The 24,611-nt window shown below is 39.8% G+C and overlaps 1 protein-coding gene across 1 annotated transcript; it reads right to left on the bottom strand.

The window, feature by feature from the left end:
* Window positions 1-2,701: 2,701 nt before the first annotated feature.
* On the bottom strand, window positions 2,702-21,707 carry specc1la (sperm antigen with calponin homology and coiled-coil domains 1-like a). The gene is made up of 16 exons (XM_079250703.1): window positions 21,571-21,707; window positions 14,152-14,314; window positions 13,919-14,057; window positions 12,209-13,836; window positions 11,668-11,875; window positions 11,392-11,465; window positions 10,383-10,558; window positions 9,984-10,147; window positions 9,755-9,873; window positions 9,026-9,116; window positions 8,385-8,474; window positions 8,126-8,288; window positions 7,353-7,455; window positions 5,518-5,634; window positions 5,377-5,436; window positions 2,702-2,889 (listed from the first exon to the last, which is right to left on the bottom strand). The coding sequence occupies exons 2-16, from the start codon at window positions 14,275-14,277 to the stop codon at window positions 2,800-2,802; spliced, it is 3,348 nt and encodes a 1,115-aa protein (XP_079106829.1). The 5' UTR covers window positions 14,278-14,314; window positions 21,571-21,707; the 3' UTR covers window positions 2,702-2,799.
* Window positions 21,708-24,611: the final 2,904 nt, after the last annotated feature.

Below are 24,611 nucleotides of genomic sequence, written 5' to 3'. Positions count from 1 at the left end.
ATGGAAACTCAGAGCCAAACTAAAACATGTTCAGTGGAATTCGCTGAGTATTTTCAAGTAAACAAAAATACATTTTGCATGACGACGTGGATTCATTAAAGACAGAATTCATTGTTCACATTTGCAAGGAAGCTGGATGCTTTCAAAGGCATCATGTAAGATCCCCCAAACTACATAACATTGTCATGATGGCTGCATCATGTGGAGGTGGAATGTGCTTCCTAGCTTTCGCCAGCCGTCTGGTCTCAGTATTCATCAATCACTCCACATCTGCACATGCTAGACCTCGTAAAACGTCCCGGGATCACTAAAGCGTGATCAAAACACATTCCGCTTCAAGGATTGTGAGGCTTCAAATCTCTCTGTAGCTCTCAGAGGTTCCTGTTGGGGGCAATAAAACACGTGGGCCAGCGGTGGATTTAAACAGCGCAATAAAACTGCTGGCTGATCATCTTCAGCATCGTGGCATCGCAACTCCACTTCCAACCAGGAGCCAGTTCTTTTATACGCCATTAAATAATCCATTCTCTGTCCAGCTTGTACACAGAAACAGTCATTGTTGCGGACTCTTTAAACCAGTTCATGTCGAATGCAGCTGATGTGACCTTGCAAACGGCGTGGTGCTCAAGACAGACACAAAAATATTGTTGCTATTGACAACACCTGGCAGTTTCAGCAGCCCCACATCTGAACAGTGTGCAGTCACCTTCACCAGACACATCAAGGAATTCAACCTCTGCTTCCAAAAGTGGTTCAAGACCATCATTCACTGTTAGTGTTTCTCATGAGGCACAAACAAGGAGGAGCTTGTTTTAGAAAGCATTTCCTCACTTTAACGCATGCCTAGTGAGGTGAAGAGGAAAGCCAACTATTGTTCAAAAAGTCACAGTAACATAAACCTCAGCTAAACTCTTAAGGCAAGAAATGAGTGTTGGATACAAAAAGCTTATCTCAGTGCAACTACTTACTGTGTGTGCAATAAAATTACATACTTAAGACACGCAAATGAAGCACTCACCTCATGGAAACTATGCAAATAAATAAGAGCTTTGTATGTGGAGGCACAACTAACAGCAGGTGTATAGCATAGGTTTTAACTCATTAACTGGCTATTTCTGCTACAGTGTCTCTAGTGAAGGTTAGTCATATTAGAAATAAAACATCCCGTCTGACTCTGCAAGGACAAACTAAAGACATCAGTAGCAGAATGGATTATCTGGTCATTTACAAGAAAAATACATTAGTCATGTTTGTAAGATGCACAAGGAAGCTTGACATTTATGGAATTGCACATTTTTGCACTTTTGTTAAAAGCTGCATGGTAAAGAAATCAATATTAGTATCTGTCAGTATGTCAATACCATCCAAATACAAGGTTAGCGGTGCTTTGGCCACGAGAAAAGAAAAATAAATCTGTCTAAAATGCACTAACATGTGGTTCAATTTGCCGAGGCTGGCACAAAGAAGTCGATTTTGGCATTGTAAAAAGAAAAAAATCTGCAGCGGTAAGAAAAGTTTTCTTGCAAAATGAGATCCAATACGTTTTACATGTTTACATAAGCTGCTACGAAGCTTTTTGTTACCTTGGAGCAGAGTCAGCCCAGCAATTTCCTCCTGTTTCCAGTATTTTTTCGCAAAGCAGCATTCAAACCAATTGTGCTGATCACAACAAAAGAGTAGATTGCATTATCCAGAAATGTCAAACCACCGCTTCAAACTGCGCTGGCACATTAAAAGCCTCTGTACCTGTGCCTGTTTCTGCTGGTTTCCTGAAACTAGCACATAGTTTCCGTTCACAAGGTTTTGAGGTGAGATGCTGTTTCTGATCACACAACCATCTGCTTTGTTCAAAAACATGTTTAGATAAACACTGCATTTACTTCTGAAATAATCTGTGTGCTCTACTAAATGCAAACACTACACTCAACATTTGTTAACTAAAGCAGAGCCTTACACACCAAATGAATGCAAATCCAGCTTGACCGATCAGGTAGTGAAAAACAATAATAAAAATCATGAGTGCAGCTTAAGGAGTGTGTTTTAGAGCTGTAGAAGCTAGCATGCTTTGTGCTTGAAAAGCATCAGCTTGTCCTGGTGATCAATAAGCCAGAAGTCAACAGTCAGAAGGCTCTGAAACCGATTTGGCAACTCGTCAACTCTTCAGCTTCACAAATTGAGGTCACAGACCTCATTTCCTGGTCTCTCGCCTCAAAACTCACACAGGCACTTTTCATCCATTACAAGATGCATCTGGATCATAGTGTAGCGTCTGGAAGACTCAGTGCAAAGAAGCTCTCGCTGACTGAAGTTTATTTAAGGGGAATTTTCCACAAAGTTGCATGATTAAAATCAGATTTAAACAATTTGGATGAATTCCCCTTCAACAGACAACAACATCCTGGAAATGTGGTGAAAAACGTGAGACAGAAGCCAGAAAGAAGGCACTGACGCTTGGTTTCTTCCTCGTGCTGCTCCTTCAGACACAAACTGAAGGCCGAGGTGATCCACAGGGCTTCCTCGAAGATCACCTCACACTTGGTTAATCTGGCTTTCACCCGTCACTTCTCATTGCTTACTAGTGCAGTAAACAGTGAAAATAAGAAGAGGCCTCAGTTGTGCACGCGTGCAGTGAGGTTAAGGTCTGCCACTAACGTTGCAGACATGCAGTGTGACTGGATGTCGCTGTGACGTGGGCGTAGAGGGTCAGTGAGGTATGGTTGACCGTGGAGTGGAAAGATCGCTGAGAGCTGAGGAAGGCTGACTTGGCTCTGATTGTGCTGCAGATGCGAGGCAGTAAAGTCAGGTTTCAAAGTATTTGTAGATGGCTGTGACATATGTCATGACGCTCTGCCAGTCTGGCCTCTCTGTGTGCACCATCTCATTGATGTCCTGGAAGAGATGAAGAAAGATAAAAAGACTGTTGAAGCAGGGGGACAAGCTACAGCTTTTTATTTTTTATTTTTTATAAACAACACAAAAGTATTAAAAACCAATTCATTTTGTGCTAATAATATGTACACTTCATGAAAGATAATTAACATATTATGACATATGTAAGACACTTTGTCCACATCCGAGCGTGAGGAGGGGGGACACACCGATGGACCAGTGGATGCTTTGTCGCCTTCCAGACTGAGATTAATTTAAGTAATAAGAGAATCAGTCACAGAAAAAAAAAAGAAAAAAAAAAAATCACTTTTTTTTTTTAAATTTCAGCAGCAAAGGTGAACAAAGCAGCTGTGAGGACCACCAGCCGTACCCCTGACAAGCAGTTTTCAGCTCTGCAAAGGCAGACAAACACTTTTTGCTAAACTTTCTTGGTAGTTTTGGTAGCCCCTTTTGTCTGAAGTGAGGAGTGAGTCAAAATGACTGAAATGACCATACCGAGGCCATTTACATGTAAACTGGACTTAGGAGAACAGAGAAAAATAAGCCACAGCTTCCACATTGGATCAAGTCAACATGGTGGAACTGAATATGAATAGACCCGAATATCGCTTCTAGTCATTTTACTAGGGATGGGAAAATCAAATCGAAAAATTGAAAATGAGGATTTTTTTTCACCATTTCAAAACAGATTTTTTTTTTTTGGGTTTTAAAAAAAAATAAGAAAAAAAAATTTAAAAATTTTTTTTTCTTCAAATAAAAAATAATCCATGATAAATTTTTTTGTCATTTTTATTGTTTTTATATATCTTTCTACCTTTTTTCTTGGGCATTATAGCAGCAGATTGATGGTCTGCCTACTTTGTTTTTTTCTGAACCGAAATCAAGAAAAATGATGAGCAAAAAAGAGTTTTGTACATTTTTTTTGTTTTTAATCTACAAAAATCAGCAATATCAAAGAATTGTGAGAATCAAAATTTAAATTGAATCGGCACCCCAAAAAATAAAAAAATTTAAAAAAATTTAAAAAATCGGAATTGAATCGAATTGGGACTAAAGCATATTGTCACAGCCCTATATTTTACCTACAGTATGTTTACACCGGCGGTTCCCATCCTATTCAGCCCATTTTCCCTCCATGCAACGACCAAAAGCTGCAGACCCCCCACTCATCACCGTGCTTTGTTTTATGCTTTCATTAGCTGCTTCTATCCATAAACAAAGCATTCTGGCCGACTTTTCCTTTCATAAACCAAAGTTAAAAGGTAATTACCAACATATAGCATTTAAAGAAAAACAAAGGACTGTGGCATTTCTCTGACACACGTCATTAATAAAATGCTACAAAGTTAAGTGTTCTTGGGTTCCCAAAACACTTTTTCTATGTGAATGAAACACCCAAACAACAAAGCAAATAGACCTCAACCCGTCTCTGTATGGACATGCCCTTCACCTATAAATCACACTGGCTCTGAACAGCGGGACCCCCTGCATCTTTGGAGTACCACAGGTTAGGAACAACTGTTTCACACATTGTTGCTCCAGTTTTTCACTAAATCAACACGAAGAAGCTCAGCTGACTCACTGTAGTAACCTACAATATCAACATTTTACTAAAACTTTTTCACGAACTGAAAAGGCATCTTTTCTGCTTGGCTTTTAGCTCTAGTTAGGCAGGTTGTCTCAACCTGCTTGATCCTTTCTTTTCCCTTAGCTTCTAAATATCATTTTATTATTTTTACCTTATTATTATCACAACTTTATTCTTTGTTGAATTGTTGCCTGGTGTTATTCATAGAGCACCAGAGGAGCAACCTGAAGCGCTTTACAAAATAAAAGCCATAAAAAACACAACAATAAAACAGTAAAATAATCGAGTAAAATTGATGGATCAATAAAACAATAAGAGATGAGAATGAAGGACAGTAAAACTGATAATGATTTCAGCAAGAAAACATAAGCTCATATCAAAACTACCCAAAAGGCTACTAGACATACATTAGACTGAAGATCTACACCAGGAGTGGGCATCTCTGGTCCTCAAGGGGCGCAGCCCTGCAAGTGTTTGGAGTTTTCCTGCTGCAACACACCTGACACACATCAGACTTACTTAGCAGACTGGTGCAGAGTTTGACATTAAACTCTGCCCTTGTGTCCTACTTAGCCAGTGATTTAAGTCAGATATGTTGCAGCAGGGAAACACTAAATCCTGCAAGATGGTAGCTCTCGAGGTCTGGACTTGCCCAACCCTGATCTGCACAAAGCCGAGCCACAAAGATTTGTGTTTATAATGAAGGAAACTCTGATAACATCTGCAGTGAAGCACAGTTCTGTTTCCAAACCCATAAATCTCAAAGTGTAGTTCATCTCTTAGTAAATAATTACCATCAGCAGTCACAGTATATTAAATATAAACATATAGCCTCATACTCGTTCAGGTGACTTGTTATGAAACAACATTAGAGGAAGCAGAAAGTGTAAAATGCTCACCAAAGTGCATTTGATGCCGACGCTCTCAGCAGCCTGGAAAGCTAAGGTGAAGTTTCTCCTCTGAAGATTAAAGATCAGAGTTCAGTTCATGTGTAAAATGGTCATTTAACATCTGGAGGATTTAGTCTAAAATCTGCTTGCCTTGTCTTGGCTGGTGAGCTCCTGGTAAGGGATGTGTGCGGGCAGATAGGTGTGTAGCAAAGCGCAGAAGGCCAGGCCGTCATTCCAGCTGCTGCTGAAGTTAGTGATATCAATGTTCTGAAAGACACAAAAACGACCCATTTAAAACTTCAACTGGACTGGATATTTACAATCCCAGTAGAAATCGATGGGAAACTAATTTCTAAGTTTGATCTGCAAGCAGGTTCAGCGTTTTATCCACTACATCATGAGCATCACTGGGAGCTACGATGCAGCTTTCTGCACGGCTTTAAACAATATTGTAGTGACAATAAATTCTGTCTGACTCATCAATATCACACCTATCATCTTGTCTTCCATCAACCATCGCCTGACCTTACACATGAAGGACTTACAGCCTCCTTGAAACAGCCTCTGAATTTCTGTTCTCAAACCTTCACAATATCAGAACCGTCATCTTCCTCCCACACAGTAATTTACGCAGAGCTTAGTGCTATTGCTACATGGCCACTCACAGGATGGGTTAAATGTTGCACACTTCCTGCAGAGGACTTAAGATGCCATAGCAACCAAAACCTTCATCTTTCCAATATGGAAAATGACACTTGATGCTCTGGTTAAATGTTATTCAAATCATTTCTCAGTCAATTCCTCAGCATTGACTGTTGCTTCATGTTTACACAGACTGCAGAGCAAACAACAAATAAAACCTACAGAGAAATGAGTCACATGATGCATCTGAAACCACATCAATGCACTAGGCTTTGGTAATAACTAGTGTAGTTTTTACACCTCATACTTCTACTGATATCAGAAACTTAAAAAAAAGTCACTTAATTTATTCATATTCAGCCGTTAACTCTCTGTATGGATGTTTTGATCGTTGGACTCAACCATCCCCATGTGACTCAGAGTGTCAATGCATATGGAAATGTTTCTCATTTTAGCTCACAGTCTGCTTGTTTTATATTCTCTTTTCACAAAATAAGAACTTCCCTGCTGATATAATAAAACCACTGCAGGTTGTTTTAATTAAAACCATTTAATCTGAACCATAAAAGGCATTTTTGATAGTGGAACAGTTTATGTCGTGAAACACAAACTACATCTCCAGTTCTAATGTTTTTCTTATTAAACTAAACTAATAAATCACTGAAATCTAAAGGATTTTATTTGTTTCAGATTAATTAAAACTGGATCTGAATTCATGCCACAGATCAGTTATGTCACAACTCAGCCAGTTGGTATAGAAACAAGGCTTTGCCATTAAATTCACCATAAAAATATCATTACAGATACCTTATTTTACACTGAATTTGATCAAACCATCTATAATGCCACAAATAATTACACTGGCCTGGGAACTATGTTCTGGCAACTCGTTATTATCATTTACTCTGGCAAATCTCCATCAAGTAGTGATTGCAGAGTCCTCTTATTGCATCAAAGATATTTTTAATCTGCATTTGGACAAAATTTAAAAAATCTTTCAAGTTTTCAAATTAATTTGCCTATTTATATTTGCTGGTAATGTCATGCTGTCAGTGCCCAGCACAAACACACTTCCAACATATGGCAGCGATTTCATAGCTTTAGTTCTTAACGAAAAGGTAACCGTAGCATTTCTGACTGTAGCTCTCAGACTGTTGTGTCCTACTGGGCAGATGTTTTGTAAGGAACAAAACATCATGTTGCATCTCAGAAAGACTGGCAATGCTCATCTAAATACATTGTTCTGATGGAGGATTTTGTCAACATAGGCCTCAGTCAAACTTCATGAGCGTTTTCTGCTCAGCTTGCGGTACAAACACTTTTGATGAGTTGACAGTTCATACCTGATAGCCTTCAGTCTTCTTTTGGCACCATTTCAGCAAAGCATTCCTCTTTGAGCCTCCATATTCCCTGGCCAGAGCTGACAGAGGGTCCTTTCTCTCCTCTCTGTTACAGAAACACCAGGCAGACACAGTAGCAGATAAAAGATTTGCGACAGAAACTGGCACAAATAACATCTTAAACTAACACTTTGTGTGATGCCAGCTCACATTCATCTAACATTTATTTTCAATCAAAGTTGCATTCATTTTTCACCAAGATCTCACAGTGATGGAGTCTTTTCTGACAAATCCAGAGGATTATGGGGGAGATTAAACTTCGCAACTAATGTGTGAAAATGAAGGCATGAACCACTCTCTCACAGCTTGAGCCCAATAATCTGGTTCTTTTTTTTTGGGCGCATGATGATACTGAAGCTCAGCCTGAGAAACAGGGTTGCATAGAAAGGACTAGATGCAATGGGTGCAGCTCTTCATCAAACTCTTAACCTGATGAAATATTAAATCACAACAGTACTTTTCCAGCAAAAGGTTTCTGCTTATTTGCTTAGTTAAATTCTGGCAGCGCCGTCTTGTTTTGGTCAGACTGTGTAATCTAATCTGCTCAGTCAGCCTGGAAAAACTGTATGTTTTGTAGTTTATGATGTCTACAGGATGAGAAGATCATGTCACACAGAGGACTGACAAACACAAACAGAGATTTTGTGCCTTTCAATACACTTTTACACATTATGATAACATACATAGAGGTGAGTCACTGCACTGACATGTATTACCTTAATCGGCTGCGAGTTGTGGGTGTGATGGAGGCAGTGGGGGAAGAGGAGGATAGGGACAGTGGGGAGGAAGCTGCACTCATAGCCATCAGGGAGGTTGAGGAAGCCCCATCTGAAGCCGACATGTCCCTCTTGATCTCCTCACTGCTCCTGCGTGCCACTGCTGATGACCAGGAATAAACACAGACGGGGATATTCATAAATTAATTCAGCACATGAATTTATGCTATTTTTAAAACCTTTAAAACGCATCTGAAACCTGAAATCGCTTTGGTGGTATCCATGTTGGAGACCCTCTGGAGGACGGGTGTGGGTCGACTAGCTGAAGTTCCCCTGAGAAGGTGCTCAGCTATGGAGACGTCACAACATGACATGACATTACCGTTAGAGTAATCCTATGTCCAACTTCCTCTGAAATTAAATGTAATAGGGTTCGGCTAAGAGCCACATTCCAGCTCCTCAGAGTTCAGGGAATACCGACACATGAGGCTTATTCGCTAACCGAGAAAACAATAAATCACAGAAAAGTAAACGAAACATTAGAGGCTACGGCCAAGATTGCACGTTCACATGAAACACTTGAACTCATTACTGAGAATGAACTGAGGGAACTTAGGCCTCATTATTTCCCCTCTTATCCCTTAAACATACAGGAAACATGCTAACTCCCAACCCTGGCGTCCAGGGAAAAACAGTCCTTTATATCATGAGAGAGGGAACGGTCCATTCCTGTTTATGTTTATGACAGAGGTGTAACAGTAGACAAAGGCTTCACAATATCCTGTTTGTCACCCATATTTAAACAGCACACCGTTCAGAGCCTTCATGTCTGCATCTACATTGCAGGAATCAGCAGTTCTTACTTTACAAACAATTACACAGGACAGGGAGTATATTTACCTGGCAGGGTTATGTCTGTGTAACTGGGTCTCTTATCACTCAAAGATGAGAGAGGCTTGGCTGCTGACATAGATCCACTTATGGAGTGTCTCTGAAACAGCAAAAGTATTTTTTACTGCATTGTAAGGTAGAACGGCTTGTTTTAAGACAAAAAACAGCAATGGTTGTATGAGACAGACAAGGTAAATACTGGTAATCTTGGTTTTGTTTTTAAAGATTTAGGAGGCATGTTTGGGTGTTTACACATCTCAGCGGCTGTATTTCAGCAAGTGTAAAATATTCTGAGGGAAGCAATATATTGTAATAAAACTTCCTATTCACATAAAGAAAAAAAGGTCACTACAGATTAGGATCTCACCTTAATGCACTTGTTGGTATCAACCAGGATACCATTTGTTGATGCCATGTTTACTTCCCTTTATTTTTATAATTCTCATTTAAAATAAAAGCATTTTCATACAAAGTAGGCACTTAAATACACTTACAATTTTAAAAAGCATAAATTTTTAGTAATACTGTTGTCCATTTGGAAATGTTCTGGCACATATAAGAAGCAACTTATTACCAGTTTGCATGCTGTAAATTACTCAGATGCAGATACAGATGAAGCAGAGCTAAATCTGGATCCTGACATATCCACTAAAATCTTGTGACATGGTAGATGTCACAGATAATGCAGGACAGGAACAAGTGTCAACATTACATACATATAAAATCTCTTTTCTGTACCTGTATGGGTGAAACAGCAGCTGCTGGGGGTGTCTTCATGGGACTGGGGCTGAGGGGGGTTCGTGGTAATGGGGTAGCGGGGGCTGTTGGAGTCACAGATGCACCATTGGTAGGTGGACCTATATTAAAGGCCAAAACAATTAACCGAAGATGGAGAAAGCAAATTATTACTTAAAACAACCAACTACTTGTAAAACAAAGAAAAAGGAGTATGAAATGATTGGGGTACCTTGTGAGGCACTATCAAAGCTCTTGATGAGTGTTTTCACGGTTGGTGAAGGCTCTGATGAGGTGGAGGATCGCCGGCTGAGACCCATCCCTTGCCTGAGAGCTGCAAGGTCCCTTTCCACTGCATTCATGTAATTGTACACTCTGCCTCTCTCCTCTTCCTGCCTGGAAAACATACATGATACACATGGAACATGAGTCATACACTCATGTGTACATGTGCAGTCAGTTTCTGTGCAACAAATACAAAATCGCTCTTCATTGCTGAATAAAGACTGAAATAATGACTGAGTTCAATAACAGTAAACAAATTGAATGTCCTATCATTTTGTTTAGGAAACAAAAGACAGAAGATGTCAGTGTGACCGCAGGGGCCTCATTGGCATGTTTGTAGTCTTACTTGCGGCTCTTGACCTCGTCCAGTTCCTTGCTCAGCTTCTCGTTCTTCTCCTGGGCTTCCTGCAGACGGCGCCGCAGGTCTCCGATCTCTTCCTGCGCTTCTGATTTGATGTCATTTGCAATGACCACAGCGGTCTGCAGATCAGCCTGGAACTGACGCCATTCCATGGACTCCTCCTGCACACGTACAAGGAAACAATAGCAGGCAGATGCTCATCATGATAAACAATAAGGTTGTCGGCCGTTTACTACACAGCAGTGTGTAGGTGGCAACGGAAAGCGGAGATTTTTCTGACTTTATTGATGCAAATGCGTTTATGTAAGTTTCTTGATAATCCACTGATCAATATTTTTATTTTTTCCATTGACAAGGTTCCTTACAATCAAGTTCAGCAACTCATTGAAGAAAAATCTTTAATATATTCCCATAGATTGGTGTTGTGTAATTTTTAATGAGCCTGCTGCACTTCTGTTCTGCAAGCCCAGTATCCATGTTCAGTTATTGATGTGGTAAATTATAGCCTGCTCTTTAACATTTGATTGACTCCTCTCAAGACCTCTGGGGGCTCAAAGTTGTGTTCACAGCCTGTGAGTCACCAAGAAATCAAGCTGCAAGAAATACAGGTCTCTCTTCTGGTGCGTACAGCTTCTGAAGATAAAATGTTGCATGACCAACACCAAATTAAAACTGTTGCAGCCCCAGACTCTGGTATTTTCCAGCTATTTACTTAGAACTGAAACAACTGTTTACATGAAAAAGAATAAATAAAAATCATCATGTTCAGTGATAAGATACCAACTAAACTTAATTTTACTAATTTAACATGTATATGGCATGCATGTGAGTATGTGGCTGGCACAGTTAAGTGTATACTAAGACCCTCTTATTTATTACTGTGTATACATTGAAGCTTTTTCCTCTCTTTTAACTTACTTGTATTGTGTTTTGTGGGGACAAGTATGTTTTACAGCAGGATTCTTATTTTTTATATCACTTTGAGTCTGCTTACCCTCAGTCTGCGATTGAGAATCTTAATTTCTCTCTCCATATCATGCTTCTGGTCCTGCAGCTTTTTCACAGAGTCTAATATAAGGACAGAAAAGGATGTTACTGTAAACAGGCTTAATCAACACCACATATATCTCACTGATGTAAAAGCTTTCTGAAAAGATATTAGTGGTTTATTACAATGGTGGCTAAATGTTCAGAGGCTGCTGGAGTGTAAAAATCTGTTGATAAAGTTTTAGAGATTACAACTTTGGACTCAAGTTTTCAGATCACTTACTCTCGAGGTCTGAGATAATGAGGTTGTCGTGGAGTTTGAGAGCTCGGTGCTGCTCCACTTCATCTTCCAGCTCAAAGATGGTTTCCTTCATGTCTGCTATCTCCGTCTCTTTCTCCTGTAGCTCCACGCGCCGTTTCTCCAGCGTCCGCTCCTGTTCGGCCATCTGCTGCTGAACCTGCGCCTGGAAGTCTCTGTACTCTCTGTCCAGCTGCACATGCAGGAGGAAGAGTATTATTTTAATTCTCAGCAAGTTATGAAATAACTAGGTGACCTGTAGGAAACAAAGCTTCAACAGAGTTTTGTTTTTATATGGATTCCCTGTGTTTCTAAATTTGACCTCAGTCTGGTGTTACATTTGTTAGGTTTAAATTAACCATGAGTACTATTCTTTCCAAAAGACAGGCTCTAGTATACAGCTGCTTTATGACTGACACAGAGTTTGCAGCCATTTCAGTGTCCCAGAAACTCCTGCATTCTTCTTCTCTATATTAAAGTTTAATTTAGGTCAAATATCTCAATTTAGCTTTCAATTTAAACCAACCTTGCTGAAAGTCTCCTTCAGCCGGCTGAGTTCAGCGTGTGTTTGTTCGAGCTCCTCCTGCATCTTTGCAGCCTTGGCTTCAGCTTCCTCTTTGCCCAGTCGAACACCCTCCAGCAGCTGACAGATGTCATTCTTGTCCCCCGCGGTGTGAAGAGAGTACAGCTCAGCCACCCTCTGTCTCTCTTGGTCCAGCTGGGCTCTGCAGCGGCTAAGCTCCGCCTGGTCGTTGCTTACCGCTGCCTTGTACTCCTCCAGCGCGGCCGCCATGGCGACCTGATCCTGCCTCTCCGAGTCCATGATGCGCTCCATTTGGTGGTTCCTTTCCTTTAGTGCTCCAATCATCTCCTGGGCTTCAGCGTTGTCCTGTTCAGCCATCTTCAGAGTGTTGGATAGGTGCTGCTGCACACCTAGCAGCTGCTCTCTCTCAAAGCGGGCATTATCGGCCAGGTCTGCATACCGCTGCTCCAGCTCCATGTAGCGCCCACTTTTTATATCCTCCTCTAGAACGTAGGATATGTGATGCTCGTCTAAAAGTGAGCGCAGGTATTCAATCTGTCGGCCGTACAACTCCAGCTTGTCACTCTGCTGGCACAAGGAGTCCATGAGGATGACCTTCTCCTCACCAAGTCGCTCGTTCTCTCCATTCAGCTCCTGGGTGATTTGTTGCAGGTCAGCCAGCTCCTGTAAGGTGGCCTGAAGCTCCTCAGCGGTGCTGTGCTGGTTCTCCTCCATCTGGTGAATGCGTTCTGTCAGACAAGCTAATGACACCTCGCTGGCATTACCACTGCTGCCCCTCCTGGAGCGCTCCGTGCTCGGAGCACACTCCGACTCACATGATGAGGATGCTCCGGATGGGGCGTCCAGAGCGTCATCACTGGAGGTGACAGCTTGGTAGACCTCGCTGGATTCACTGTCGAGGTTGTCTGCAGAACCTCCGTGTTGGTGTCCTGTGAGCAGATCTTCTAACGAGCCTGGAGCGGAGCCTTCTACTGATGAGGTCAGCGTACCTGTGCAGCCACCGTCGCTGTGTGCACTGCCTGTGGCCAGGTCCGGGCTCAGGGAGGGGTAGTTGAATAACTTGTCAGAACTGTCCAGTCTCTGTTCGAGAGAAAAGCCGAGTGCATTAAGCCGGTCTTTCAGCATGCGGTTCTCACTCTTGAGCAGGTTGAGCTCCACTCTGATTGCCTGGTTCTGCTCTTGTAAGAGAATCAGTGTGGATTCCACATCAGCTGCTGTGATGGCTGAAACTGGAGGCTTCTCTTCTTCCCCAACCTCCTCCTGCAGCGACGCTTCCTTCCCCCCAATTCCAAGCTGGGCTCGCATGTCCCTCAGTTCACTACGAAGGTGGAGGATCTCCACATCTTTGCTCTTTGCCAAACCTAGTAGGTCTTTCACTTTGGCTTCTAGAGCAACTTTATCACTGATCTGGCCATCTGATTTAGATTTGCTCATACGGCCCTCAGACTCTGCCAGGGTCTGACTCCGACAGCGCTTTCCTGAGGCTACATCCCCCGCTCCGGTCCCCGGTGCAAGCTTTTTAGCAGCTGACGTCCTGGATGTCCGAAGGCGATCTCTTGTTGAACTCTGCTCTTTGGAAGTTGTTGATGGTGTCCGTCTGGATAAACTACCTATAAAGACGAAAACATTCAATTTATAATCTAAATAACAAAAGACAAAATTCAGATTGTTTATCTTTGTAATTTCACATACCGGAAGATGTCTTTGGTTTGCTATCTTGGTTGCTCACACTAGTTCCAGTAGAGGCCGTCTTCTTGGTCTTAGTGGCAGCACTACTCGAAGCAGAGTTCCCGCCAACCATTGCTGCTAAAAGATCATCATTGCTTTTCACCTGAAAGAACAAAAATCCAACATAATCACACATAAAGAGATATGATCGAAGCCTAGCTGAGCTGCTAGCTGGCTCTACAAATGATGAGTTTTACCTTTGGCAGAGGGGGCGCGGTGGTACTCTTAGCTGAAGACTTTCCGATGCCAGCGGCGGCCGTAGCTTCAGACTTCCCTCGATCTCCACTGAGCTTACTCGCCACTGGCCGGACCGACTTCTTCATACTGAGCTCTCTGATGCCGACACATTTACAGCTCAATCTGTAGACAAAAGGAGGAGGGAGGAGAAAGGTAACGCATGTCAGTGTGCAGAGTGATGGCTCCAGTTTTCCATGAAATATGAATTCTTTCCACAGAGGCTATTCCCCCAGCAGCAGAAAACACTGAGACCAAATCAAGTCGTTGAGCAGTAAAATCCCTCTCTGCCTCCGCCATTCAAGACTCACTAGAAATACTTAGGAAGGTAAAAGCTACTTGCACATTTTCCCCTTATTAGACAAAACATATTTAATGGTTAAAAGACAAAATATTTTGTTTATTCGTGTTTAAAAATCAAAGTATAAGGGCTCACTTGCAATTTTGTGTATTTTGTTCTCAGTGTAGTAACATTTGGTTGCTGTAATTGTAAAACCCCCGCAGACAAGTCTGCAGGACAAAAATAAAAATGCCTTCAGTTGCCAGATAATCCCTCCACTAGATGGCTCCTGTGTGTGATAGTTGGTTCAAGTCAAACTTAAATGTCCTTAAGAGCTGCAACAAACAATGGCACTGATGATTTAAAAAAAAAAAAAAAAAAAAAAAAAAAAAAAAAAAAGGGCTGTGTGAGTGGCTGGAGCTCTGCCGTCAAGTCCAGGGCACAAAGATGAAGCAGAGAAGAGCACCTTTTCTGCATTTACACAGATATTAGACGGCTCAAATAAAGGAGAATAAGATCCCATCACATCACACAGAACATGTCAAAACTGAGACTGTGTTAAGTGAAACAAAGAGTGCACGTGTGTGACTCAGTCACCAAGCACTGCTTTTCATCTCACACTGCCAAGAAATAAACTGGTGTCATGTTTGTGGAAGCTGTGCTCATCCCAGCTCATCATCATCATCATCATCATTGCTTTGTTTAAACAACTTGACAAACCAGATAGACTTACAATAATTTAAACAGGGCAAATATTTCACCTCCGTTTGCCAGGCTGCATTTTAAGTGTGTATTTAATTAGTAACAGATTATACACACATCTTCCCTCAAACAAAAAAGTTGTAATCTCACCAATAAACCAAATTTACTTGGCATACACGGTGTTTGCCCTTACTAAAGCCACTCAATAAACGCTTGTGCACAACACAGAAGGTAAGTAATGTCCAGGTCTGTGTGAAACCTGACTTGGTGCCACAAAGTGTGATTTGGGACACAGCTAGAGACACAAATGTGAATGACTTAGGGTTCTCTTAAAAGGAAAAAGTTTAAGTGATTTATTGTACACATGAAGCTCAGCTACAACCTACTCAGATCTAGTCAGACGTAGGCCTGTCATGGTAACAAATTTTGCCATGCGATTAATTATCTCAGAAATTATTGCGATAGACGATGATATTGCACTAAGCAATTCTTGTTGCCTTTTGAGACCATTTCAACTAAAATAAAAATAAGTCCATAATAATGCAAGTACACCCTTTCAGAGATCAACAAACTTTCATTTCTAAAGAACATTTAGATCGATGGGCAGACTAGTTTATGCTCATCCAGTCCTCAGTCTGCTACATCAGATCAGGATTTCTCCTGCGGTTTTGGCAATGTGGTTATCTGGAACATATGGTCTCTAAACACAATGTAACACATTTACATTGAGTATGGTCAAGCTCATATAAAGGGGACATGTGTGGACTTTAACAGAGGTGGAATTGTAAAGTTGTATGTCTTTAATCGCCTTCAGTATGTAATTTTTCATGTCATTGTGAAGTTGTGGAAATGCCGTTTTGTAACATGTATGTTCATCCAGGCAATTCATACTAGCTGTGAAATGTTTGGAAAAAATTTTCAAAATGTCACTTATTTTAACATTAAAGGGCAGCATCGCTTTACCAACCACGCTGTCCGAGTGCACACCATTTTGCTCTGTCCCGTTTGTATTTAATCTGTCGGTTAAACACCCCATTGATTGTGGACTGTCGGGAAGATCCAGCTAGCCTGTTTGTTGAGGTCTTTTGTCTCCCAGCTGGGAAAACTGCAGTTGGTGATTGTGTTTTAAGTGCAGATCAAAGCTTGTTGTATTGCCTTGTTTAGTTAATATTGTCTTAAAACAAATGCGGCACTCACTTTCGGTGAGAGAGTGAGCGAGGGAGAAAATAAAGACAAATGAAAATTATTGCCTCTGGCAAACTTATTGCACACATTTTTTCTTATTGCACACATTAATTGACTTATTGCCTATTGCGACAGACCTAGTCAGACGTTGGTTGTTTAGATATGAGCATAAATAAAATCCGACTTGTAAGGTTAGTAAAACACAGAAGCAGGCCAGCAGGCTTACACAGCACCACAAATATTTAGACAACTCACTGTGTAAATTTTCATTTAAACTGTCACTCCATTTCTTTGTCAACAGTCTGTCAGATATTCCCAAATAATCTAAAATAACCTGATATTAAACCAGAACTGGGATTATATCAAAACCAGCCCTTTAGTAAGGAATTTAAGACGTGTCCTTAACTCAGGTGTAACATTTACCATCAAGCACAAACTGTTCCGCATTGACTCCTCAGAAAGGAATTTGTTTAAAGGCTTGTTGCTCAGCATCAGCCTCATGCAATCCAGATGAAGGCAGGTGACTGAATGCAGGGCTCTGCCAACTTTTTGTCCCAGCCCAATCTTCACTAAAACAAACTGGAAACAACAGGTGTGATTTAACACAATGTCTTGGAGCAAAATACATCAGCAAAAACCTTGGGAAGTAGTTGCTGCTGTCCACAAGTCTAGTGAGAAATGGTTGACAATTGTTTCCATTTAAATGAGTCCATCAACACAGTGAAGCATGGTAGTGGAGGGGTGATGATTTGTGTTTGTTTTGCAGCCACAGCTATTAATCTAATCCTTTAGAATCTAAAGCTATTTATCCAAGTACTAAAGCTTGGCTGAAAGGGGGTCATACAACATGAAGAATAACCCAAACACTGCAGAAAATGTACAAAAAAGAACAAACAAAAATCAAGGTGTTGCAATGGTTCAGTCAAAGACCACACCTCTATCTGATTGAAATGCAGTAATGGGACTGTTGTTACAAAAAGAACCCAAACTTCTGAATCAGAGCATGTACTTAGTTTGTTTTTTGTTGCTTGTGCTTTTTTTTGGCATCTATAGAAAAAAAGTCATGTAAAGATAGAGTTAGAGATAAAGATAGGGTTTGTCAATTTTTTTGCAATAGATTAGTTAAGAGCCAGTGAAAAATATCACAACTAGACAGCAACACACTGCCAAGTAGCATTACTGTAAGTAAACATGATAAACAGAGGTAAGGATAGTTTCAGATAAGGTTGAACTACATGTACAAAACAGTAGAAGGCGTTTGTTGAGAAAGTTAGACTTACTGAAAGCAGCCTGCATGAATAAAATTTTTAAAAGAAAAAACAGTCAAAATTCCAGGTCTGTTTTTTCTATAGTACCTATTGATGAAATCTTAAGCTCTTTATTCTACAGAGAAGTTTCAGATGCAGACTTTAAGGAAAATCAGCTGAAAATAAAAACAGAGACTTTTTTTTTTTTTTTTTTAAATCAAGATCCAAAGCATATCAGCAGAAAAAATATTTTGCTCTGGAGGTAGTCATCATCATCATCATCATCAAACAACATCTCCCCAAGAGACCTGAGCTCAATCCTACAGACCACCAATCGGATGCTGAGGACCAATGTATGCTGGCTTGTCAACTCTGGTGATGATCTAAAACCTTTACTGGCTGAAATAGGAGGAAAACTTTGACCACAACTATTACAAACTGGTTGATTCAAATCCCAGACTGTCAATTAGTTCTACAAGATATAGTATTGAAAAGTTAATTTCTTTTTAGATTTAAATGTTACCTCTGGTTAAACCTGTCTTAAGAATCAAAATAATTTTTTAAAAAAACAAACAAAAAAAAAAAAACTTGTTCTCAAAAGCAAAGACGCTTGCGCTGCTTTCTTTATAAATAAATACTCCACTGACTTGCTATGAAAGCAGGAAAATTCATTGTTTTCAAAACAAGTTTAATGGTCCAAATATTTTATTTTGGACTAACAGGGTAAATAAATCTCTAAAACAAAATTCCATCATCAACACGTTTACATTCCCGCTGCCTAAAAACAAACCTCAACGGTACAATAAACAGAAATTCAGAAGCTGCAGCTTCCCCACTGAAACTAAACACCACCAAACAATTCAGCTAAAGAAAAAAAGACAACCAGTGAGACTCCATTTACTGGAATGAGAAGTGTTTTTCTTTAACGTATGCTGATACTTTAACCTGCCTTAATCATAACAGCTTGTACGTTATGAAGCTGTTGATAACACAACTTATTATTACTCATGTTTGTTTCTTCACAACCTCTTTGAGCAGATAACTGCACAACTTATGTTTTCATTTATACGTTGATATGCATGCAATTATCCCCAACACATAAGTTTCAGTTGTGCCGGGGCGTCTTCCAGAAGTATTGACATGTGCACTCAACAACTAGCCAGTTCTCTGAATAGCTGAATGTGTGTCAAAACAGATGTCTGAAATGGGGAGCTGCTAGCTGGAGCCCAGCCCTTTTCACTGGCTCTTAATAGATATGGAAGCAAACACTGGGGACCAACAGAGCAGCTAAATGGGGCAGAGTCAGCAAGCAGCCTTTGCTTTTCCTCTTATTTTGCAAAACGGTATGCTCTCACCACGTAGGTCCACACCATCTACAAAATATTTGTGTTGATACTGATACTATTTTACCTGAAGTTAACATCAGTTTCCACAGTATTGGGCTGTTTATATTTCAATAATCTACTGTTTCACTACAGCTCCACTCTCTGATAGACGGGACAGATGAAAACACAAAAATCCTCTGTTCAAACCAGTTCAAATCTTCTGAAATACCAGTAAATGTTTGGCAAGTCAATGTGGCTGTTGACTGAGGAGGAAAAATAATTTAACACATCTAAAAAACTTTTTTTTTTTTTTTTAAAGGGCACACAAAAACATAGTGCATATTTATAGATTTGCTGTTTTAAAAAAACAAAAAAAAAAAAAAAACTATTTCTATGTGGACTTTGTGACAAAGCTGAATGACCTTCTAGCCATGTAATTTAGCCTGCAGTCGGCAGGCGTGCAGACACGTGAACTAATTCTAATCAAACCTACAGTATTTGATCTCTGCATTAATTAAAGCAATGAATGTCATCCAACCCTCACCAAAGGAACAAGAGAGTACTGTGTTCCTTTACAGACAGCCAAACAAAAGCATGGGACCAAGGGAAAAGACAAAGAATTAAAGAGCCAGGGCAGAGAAGGCAGTGGGGGTAGTTGTGCTCTTGTAAATACCCCTTCTCAGCTCTCCTGCCTTATTCATGCTTTAACTGCAGGGAGGCACGTCCTTGCCATAACATCAGCTTCCTGTGGCGGCGTCTCCCATAAAAAGAAAATAAAATCCAAGAGTCAACTCTAAAAGGGCGACTGTGAAAGGACAAGAGGGTATCAGTCTGCCTGGGACAGAGCAGACACTGTCAAAGTATGAATTCAATTTACCTAAATATCCATTGCTATTAATAACCAAGTCTGGAATGCAACTTGTCAACGCAATTTCAATGATGCAGTTTCAATCACATAAGCTGTCAAAATTAAGCCTTTCTTAACAAAAAATAAATTTAAAAAAATCACCTGCCCCTGTTTGTGTGGACCATAAATACAATTTTTTTTTTTTTTTTTAAATTAAGTGATACTTCACTGGTTAGTTATCAACTAAATCCCACTTCATGAACTCCAAGGAAGATTTGACAAGAAAATAGTCACCCAGAGTTGAAATGTTAGCTGAAAGCAGGTTGCAAGATAGAAGGCTTTTTTTTTTTTTTTTTTTTTTTTTTTTTTTTTACTGAACAATTTTCCAAATTAAACCAATGATTAGATGAGGATAAAAAGCTAACAAATTCCACCTCCTATAGGCTAATTTAAAGCATGGGCTGTGAACGTGACATATTACTATCCAAGAAATTCTTGTAAAGCTTGAGAATATGTCTGAGAAGGTTCTACTCTCTGGATAGTATGGCATCAGGGGGGCAAGAAAAAGACACACAAAATTTGCAGAAACAGTTCACTGTTGACCAAGGCCGGATTATCCAATGGACATTATGGACACAGGCCCAGGGGCCCACGCCCACTTGGGGCCCACATAGCGAAAAGACCAGCAGTTTGGACATAAAACAAAATGTACATAAAAGCCATATAGTTACACCACAGTGCCCGGTCTGTTGCTTATGGTACCACTGGCTGAGAGATATTAGAAATGTCGTTTTGGGGAAGGGGGCCCCAGGGCCTCTACACCTTTAATCCAGCCCTGCTGTTGACCCTTCTGTGGTCGGTGGTAAATTTACATTGACCTGGGCAACACCTACATTAGCAGCACCACGGACAACGTCAACCATAGAAGAAGAAAACAACAGTGCCAATTGAACAAATACTATTGAACTTAACCAACACCTTTTTCTTTGTGAAGTCAGCTGATCAACTCTAATGAAGAACGATATCTGCATTACGCGACCAAACTGTAACTTTGCAGTCAAGGAGATAACCCAGTAAAGCTAGATAGCTATGTTGTGAGGCACGCGCGGAATTTCAGTTATTTCACTTCCTGTTCGGCTTTACGCTTTCAACGCAAAAGCACGCAACTACAGTTAAAAAGCACGGAGCTACAGTTAAATAATTTTAAAATGTAACCGTTGCCCACAGAGCGCGAGCCCATTTCAAATTATAGCCATAACGGAGACATAATAGAAAGCGGGACAGTGCAGCAGCCAGGTAAAGTTTAAAGAAGCAGATGGGTGAAAGACTTGATAATCACGGCGTTAATGAGTGTTAAATAAATACTTTTACCCAGAACAATCGTCGATTTGATAATGAGAGTCAACAATAGATGCCGTTTAAGAAACACATTAAACTGAGAATAACGCTGAAATCTTGATCATTAAAGCTACTTGGCAACTAGAGAGGGCTTATTCTGAAATTAATCAAAACAAGTAACATGAATCTGCTAGCTTGACAGCAGAACTAAGAGCTGCTCTGTTGGTTAAATGGTATTCTCATTCAATTTAACGTAAGCATGAATAAGAAAACGAGTCTTTATAAAAATAATGTTACTTTAAAAACTGGTACAAGTGTGTTTATTTGAGCAAGTTTGTTTGCTAGCTGTCAGTCAGCAGTGCATAAGCCCAGGTAGCTAATGCTATCATTAGGCTAATTATATTAGCATAGCCGGCAAAAAGACCAAACTCTGAGTAAACCCATTTTAAAAATCATACCTTAGCTTCTCCTACTTCATGCAAGCTGAAACACCGATTAAAGCCCGGTGAACATCCATTTGTGGTCGCAAAGAGTTCCTCAGTTCGGCAACTTCTGAGGGCAGCATCGATGTCGGATGTGGCTTCTTTCTGCTGGCAGCAGCCGGATGATCATCTACCCCCTCCCCTGGTTGCATCACCTCAGCATCACACTGCACAGGAGGGACTCTTTATTGCCACCGAAAAACATTAAATAGTTTCTTGTAGTCTCAAATGTAGTGTTGGAACACTACCCTAGGGGGTCTGTCACACCTTTTGGTAGATAATTATTATTTCCTGGGGATAAGGTTAATTTTTATTTTGTGGTTCAAACAAATGTTTCCCATTTGTATAGATGTCCTCTTCACCTGACCATCTAATTTATTGTTATTAAGCCAAAAAAAATCTGCTAGATTTTCATCAAAAGTGGCATGATCTAAATTTAGATTTTTTTTAAAAAAATTAATTTATTTACTTGTCACTATATATTTATTCTTAATAGTTCAAATTAACATGAAAGTTTAATTTTATGGCCTCTTTACAAAGAGAAACCCCTCATCCATCTGATTAGTCCCCTTTCTGAGAAGAGGAAATGTCAGAATTTCAGCAGAAACATACATAAACAGCATTGAATGAGACAAGAGGAGAGGGCAACAATACAATGGTTCAGTAACCACAAACCAAAAAAGCTGCAGGTACCTTCAGATTAATACAAATAAAAAGCAGAAAGTGCTTTCCACCTGCTGTTGATTGCAAATTGCTGATTTGTTGGCTTTGTTGTGTGGTTCCCTATGTGGAACCAGTTCTTTGTCAAAAAGCTCTGAATCCCTTAAACATGGTAGCAAAGTTAGATTACTCACTAATCTGAAATGTCCATCCAAGAGGTACTTTCAAATTAATTGCTGTGCCGTCTACCTGTAGATACAGGTGTGATACAGAAGTTTACAAAAACTAGAAAACAAAATCTTATTTGATTATCGAGCAAGAGTCGTCTTATCGTTTTGTGCATCCCAGATGAGCTTGTGTTCATAAAACTTAGCAGTATCTGTGTGCAGAGTTTATATGCAGCTTCTTCCTTGTGTAACACAGATTTAAGTTTCATTCCTGGATGCAGCATCAAACTGTGTCAAGAGAAAATGGTTTTCCAAGCTACTCCTGAGCCCATGTGTATTGATCATTATGCCGTTAGTGTTTCCCATGGTAGTCCCGTTCATCCAGCAGTGGTTTCTGTCCTTGGCTTTTACATGCTGCGATTTCTTTAGACTCACTGAAGCTTTTCCCAGAGTTATGCATCATAGATTATTTACAATGCTGTGTTGAGAAATGCTTTCTGGAACCTACTGTTTATTTTGACATTTTGGCACAAAGTGTTGAGACACAACTCATCTTTTTTGGACTGGAAGTTTCTAGGTAGCAGCCATGATAAGAGCTTTAAAATGTCCTAACCCATAAGGAAATTGTGCGTCGTTGCTTCTTTTCAGAATCTTCTTTAGCAAAGGACACAGTGGAGCATTTTGTGTAGCAAAAGAAATTAGATAAATTCATCTCATGCTTCCTTGAGGCTGCAGCCATCAAAGTGATGTTTATTTCATTAAAGCTTATTATACACGGCTAAAGTAGGTCTTTTAAAAATGGAAAACAAATGGATTGGAGAATCTTAATTCCACTTAAATGTGCTTTGGGTCAGATTATACAAGGTCACTTTAATTACTATTTGACCCCTTAGTGCTTTGGATGATGGTCACCATCTCACATGTTGACTGTTGATTTTAAGCTTGAGCCTCTTACCATTACTTCTAAAGATGTTACTAGCATGACTGTTGTTGTATAATAAAATTAGCTTTATCAAACACATTCCAATAAATATAAATTTTAAAATGAGTTTTGCTGGGATGAAAATTTTAGATTTATTTATCTTACTAATACAAGATAGTCAGTGAAGATGCTGAAAATCATCTGTTGGACTTCTTAAAGATTCAAATGAAAGTTGTCCAGACAGCTTCTTCCAAAGTAAAGTTATGTTTCTGAATAGTACTGGTTCAAAACCAGGCGTCTGTGGCCCACAAAGGGAAAGAACATAGGAGGTCTGTGAGTTTGTGACTGAACAGAGCATGTGTGATTGTTTAACTTTAGGCCACAGAGATGAGTTGGTGTGTCATGTTATTGTCATTTGGACATTTTATTCACATTAAAAGTGCTGTTTGGAGCTTGAAAACTTAGCGAAAGTAAATCAATGGGTGTCATAAAAAGCTGCTAACCAGTGTTTAAAATTGTACATCATTAGTAAAAAAAAAAAAGTTAAGAAGCCATGAAGTAAGGCACTGTACATCTAATCAGTTTCTGTCCATGTATTGTGTGGTTAATGAGGTCAGTGAGCTTGTAGAACTACAGTAGTGGAGTAGTTCTTGTTTGTCCTGGTAACCTTGTTGGTCCTGTATCATTTCACTAATGAAACATGCCTGAGTAACAGTACAGTGCAGATGATTCATACCTATGAAATTGTAAGCCTGTATGTTTATAGTTATCTTAACTTTGGTTTTATCAACGAGCAGCACTCAGCCACACTGTAGCCTTAGTGGTGAGAAATAAAATGCTTTTATAGCCCTAACTTAACTGTCATCTAATTAGTTCGTCTTCTCATGAAGTATAAAAGATATTGATATATACATGGAAATTTGTGCAGGGTTGCTCATTATTATTATTATTATTATTATTATTATTAATAATAATAATAATAATAATATAATGTAACCCTAAGAAATTGTAAATGATTTTGCATGAGGAAAACTCTTCATGTACACATGCAAACTAAAACTCAGCATGACTTATTTCAACATCACACAGCTCCCTTAAGTTTTACATCTGACATGAAACATTAACAAAATATATCATGTTATCAAGTTTTTATTTACATAAATCTTACATACATGACACTGTGGCCATTCTAAGTATCACCAAGACTTATTGCTGTTCGCACATGAATTAAAAGCTATGATGGTTACAGTTTGTGTGCGACTATGTGT

The sequence above is a fragment of the Telmatherina bonti genome, assembly GCF_933228915.1.
Source record: "Telmatherina bonti genome assembly, chromosome: 13".
Taxonomy (NCBI): Eukaryota; Metazoa; Chordata; class Actinopteri; order Atheriniformes; family Telmatherinidae; genus Telmatherina; species Telmatherina bonti.
Note: the sequence above shows the minus strand (reverse complement) of the source record. Positions and strands in the feature narration are given on the sequence as shown.

Coding starts and splice junctions, on each gene's coding strand:
- specc1la (XM_079250703.1), bottom strand. CDS start 14,277: ATGAAGAAGTCGGTCCGGCCAGTGGCGAGTAAGCTCAGTGGAGATCGA. Junction 9,874..9,983: donor CTTTGATAGTGCCTCACAAG/GTACCCCAATCA, acceptor CCTTTAATATAG/GTCCACCTACCAATGGTGCA. Junction 5,635..7,352: donor AGAAGACTGAAGGCTATCAG/GTATGAACTGTC, acceptor TGTGTCTTTCAG/AACATTGATATCACTAACTT.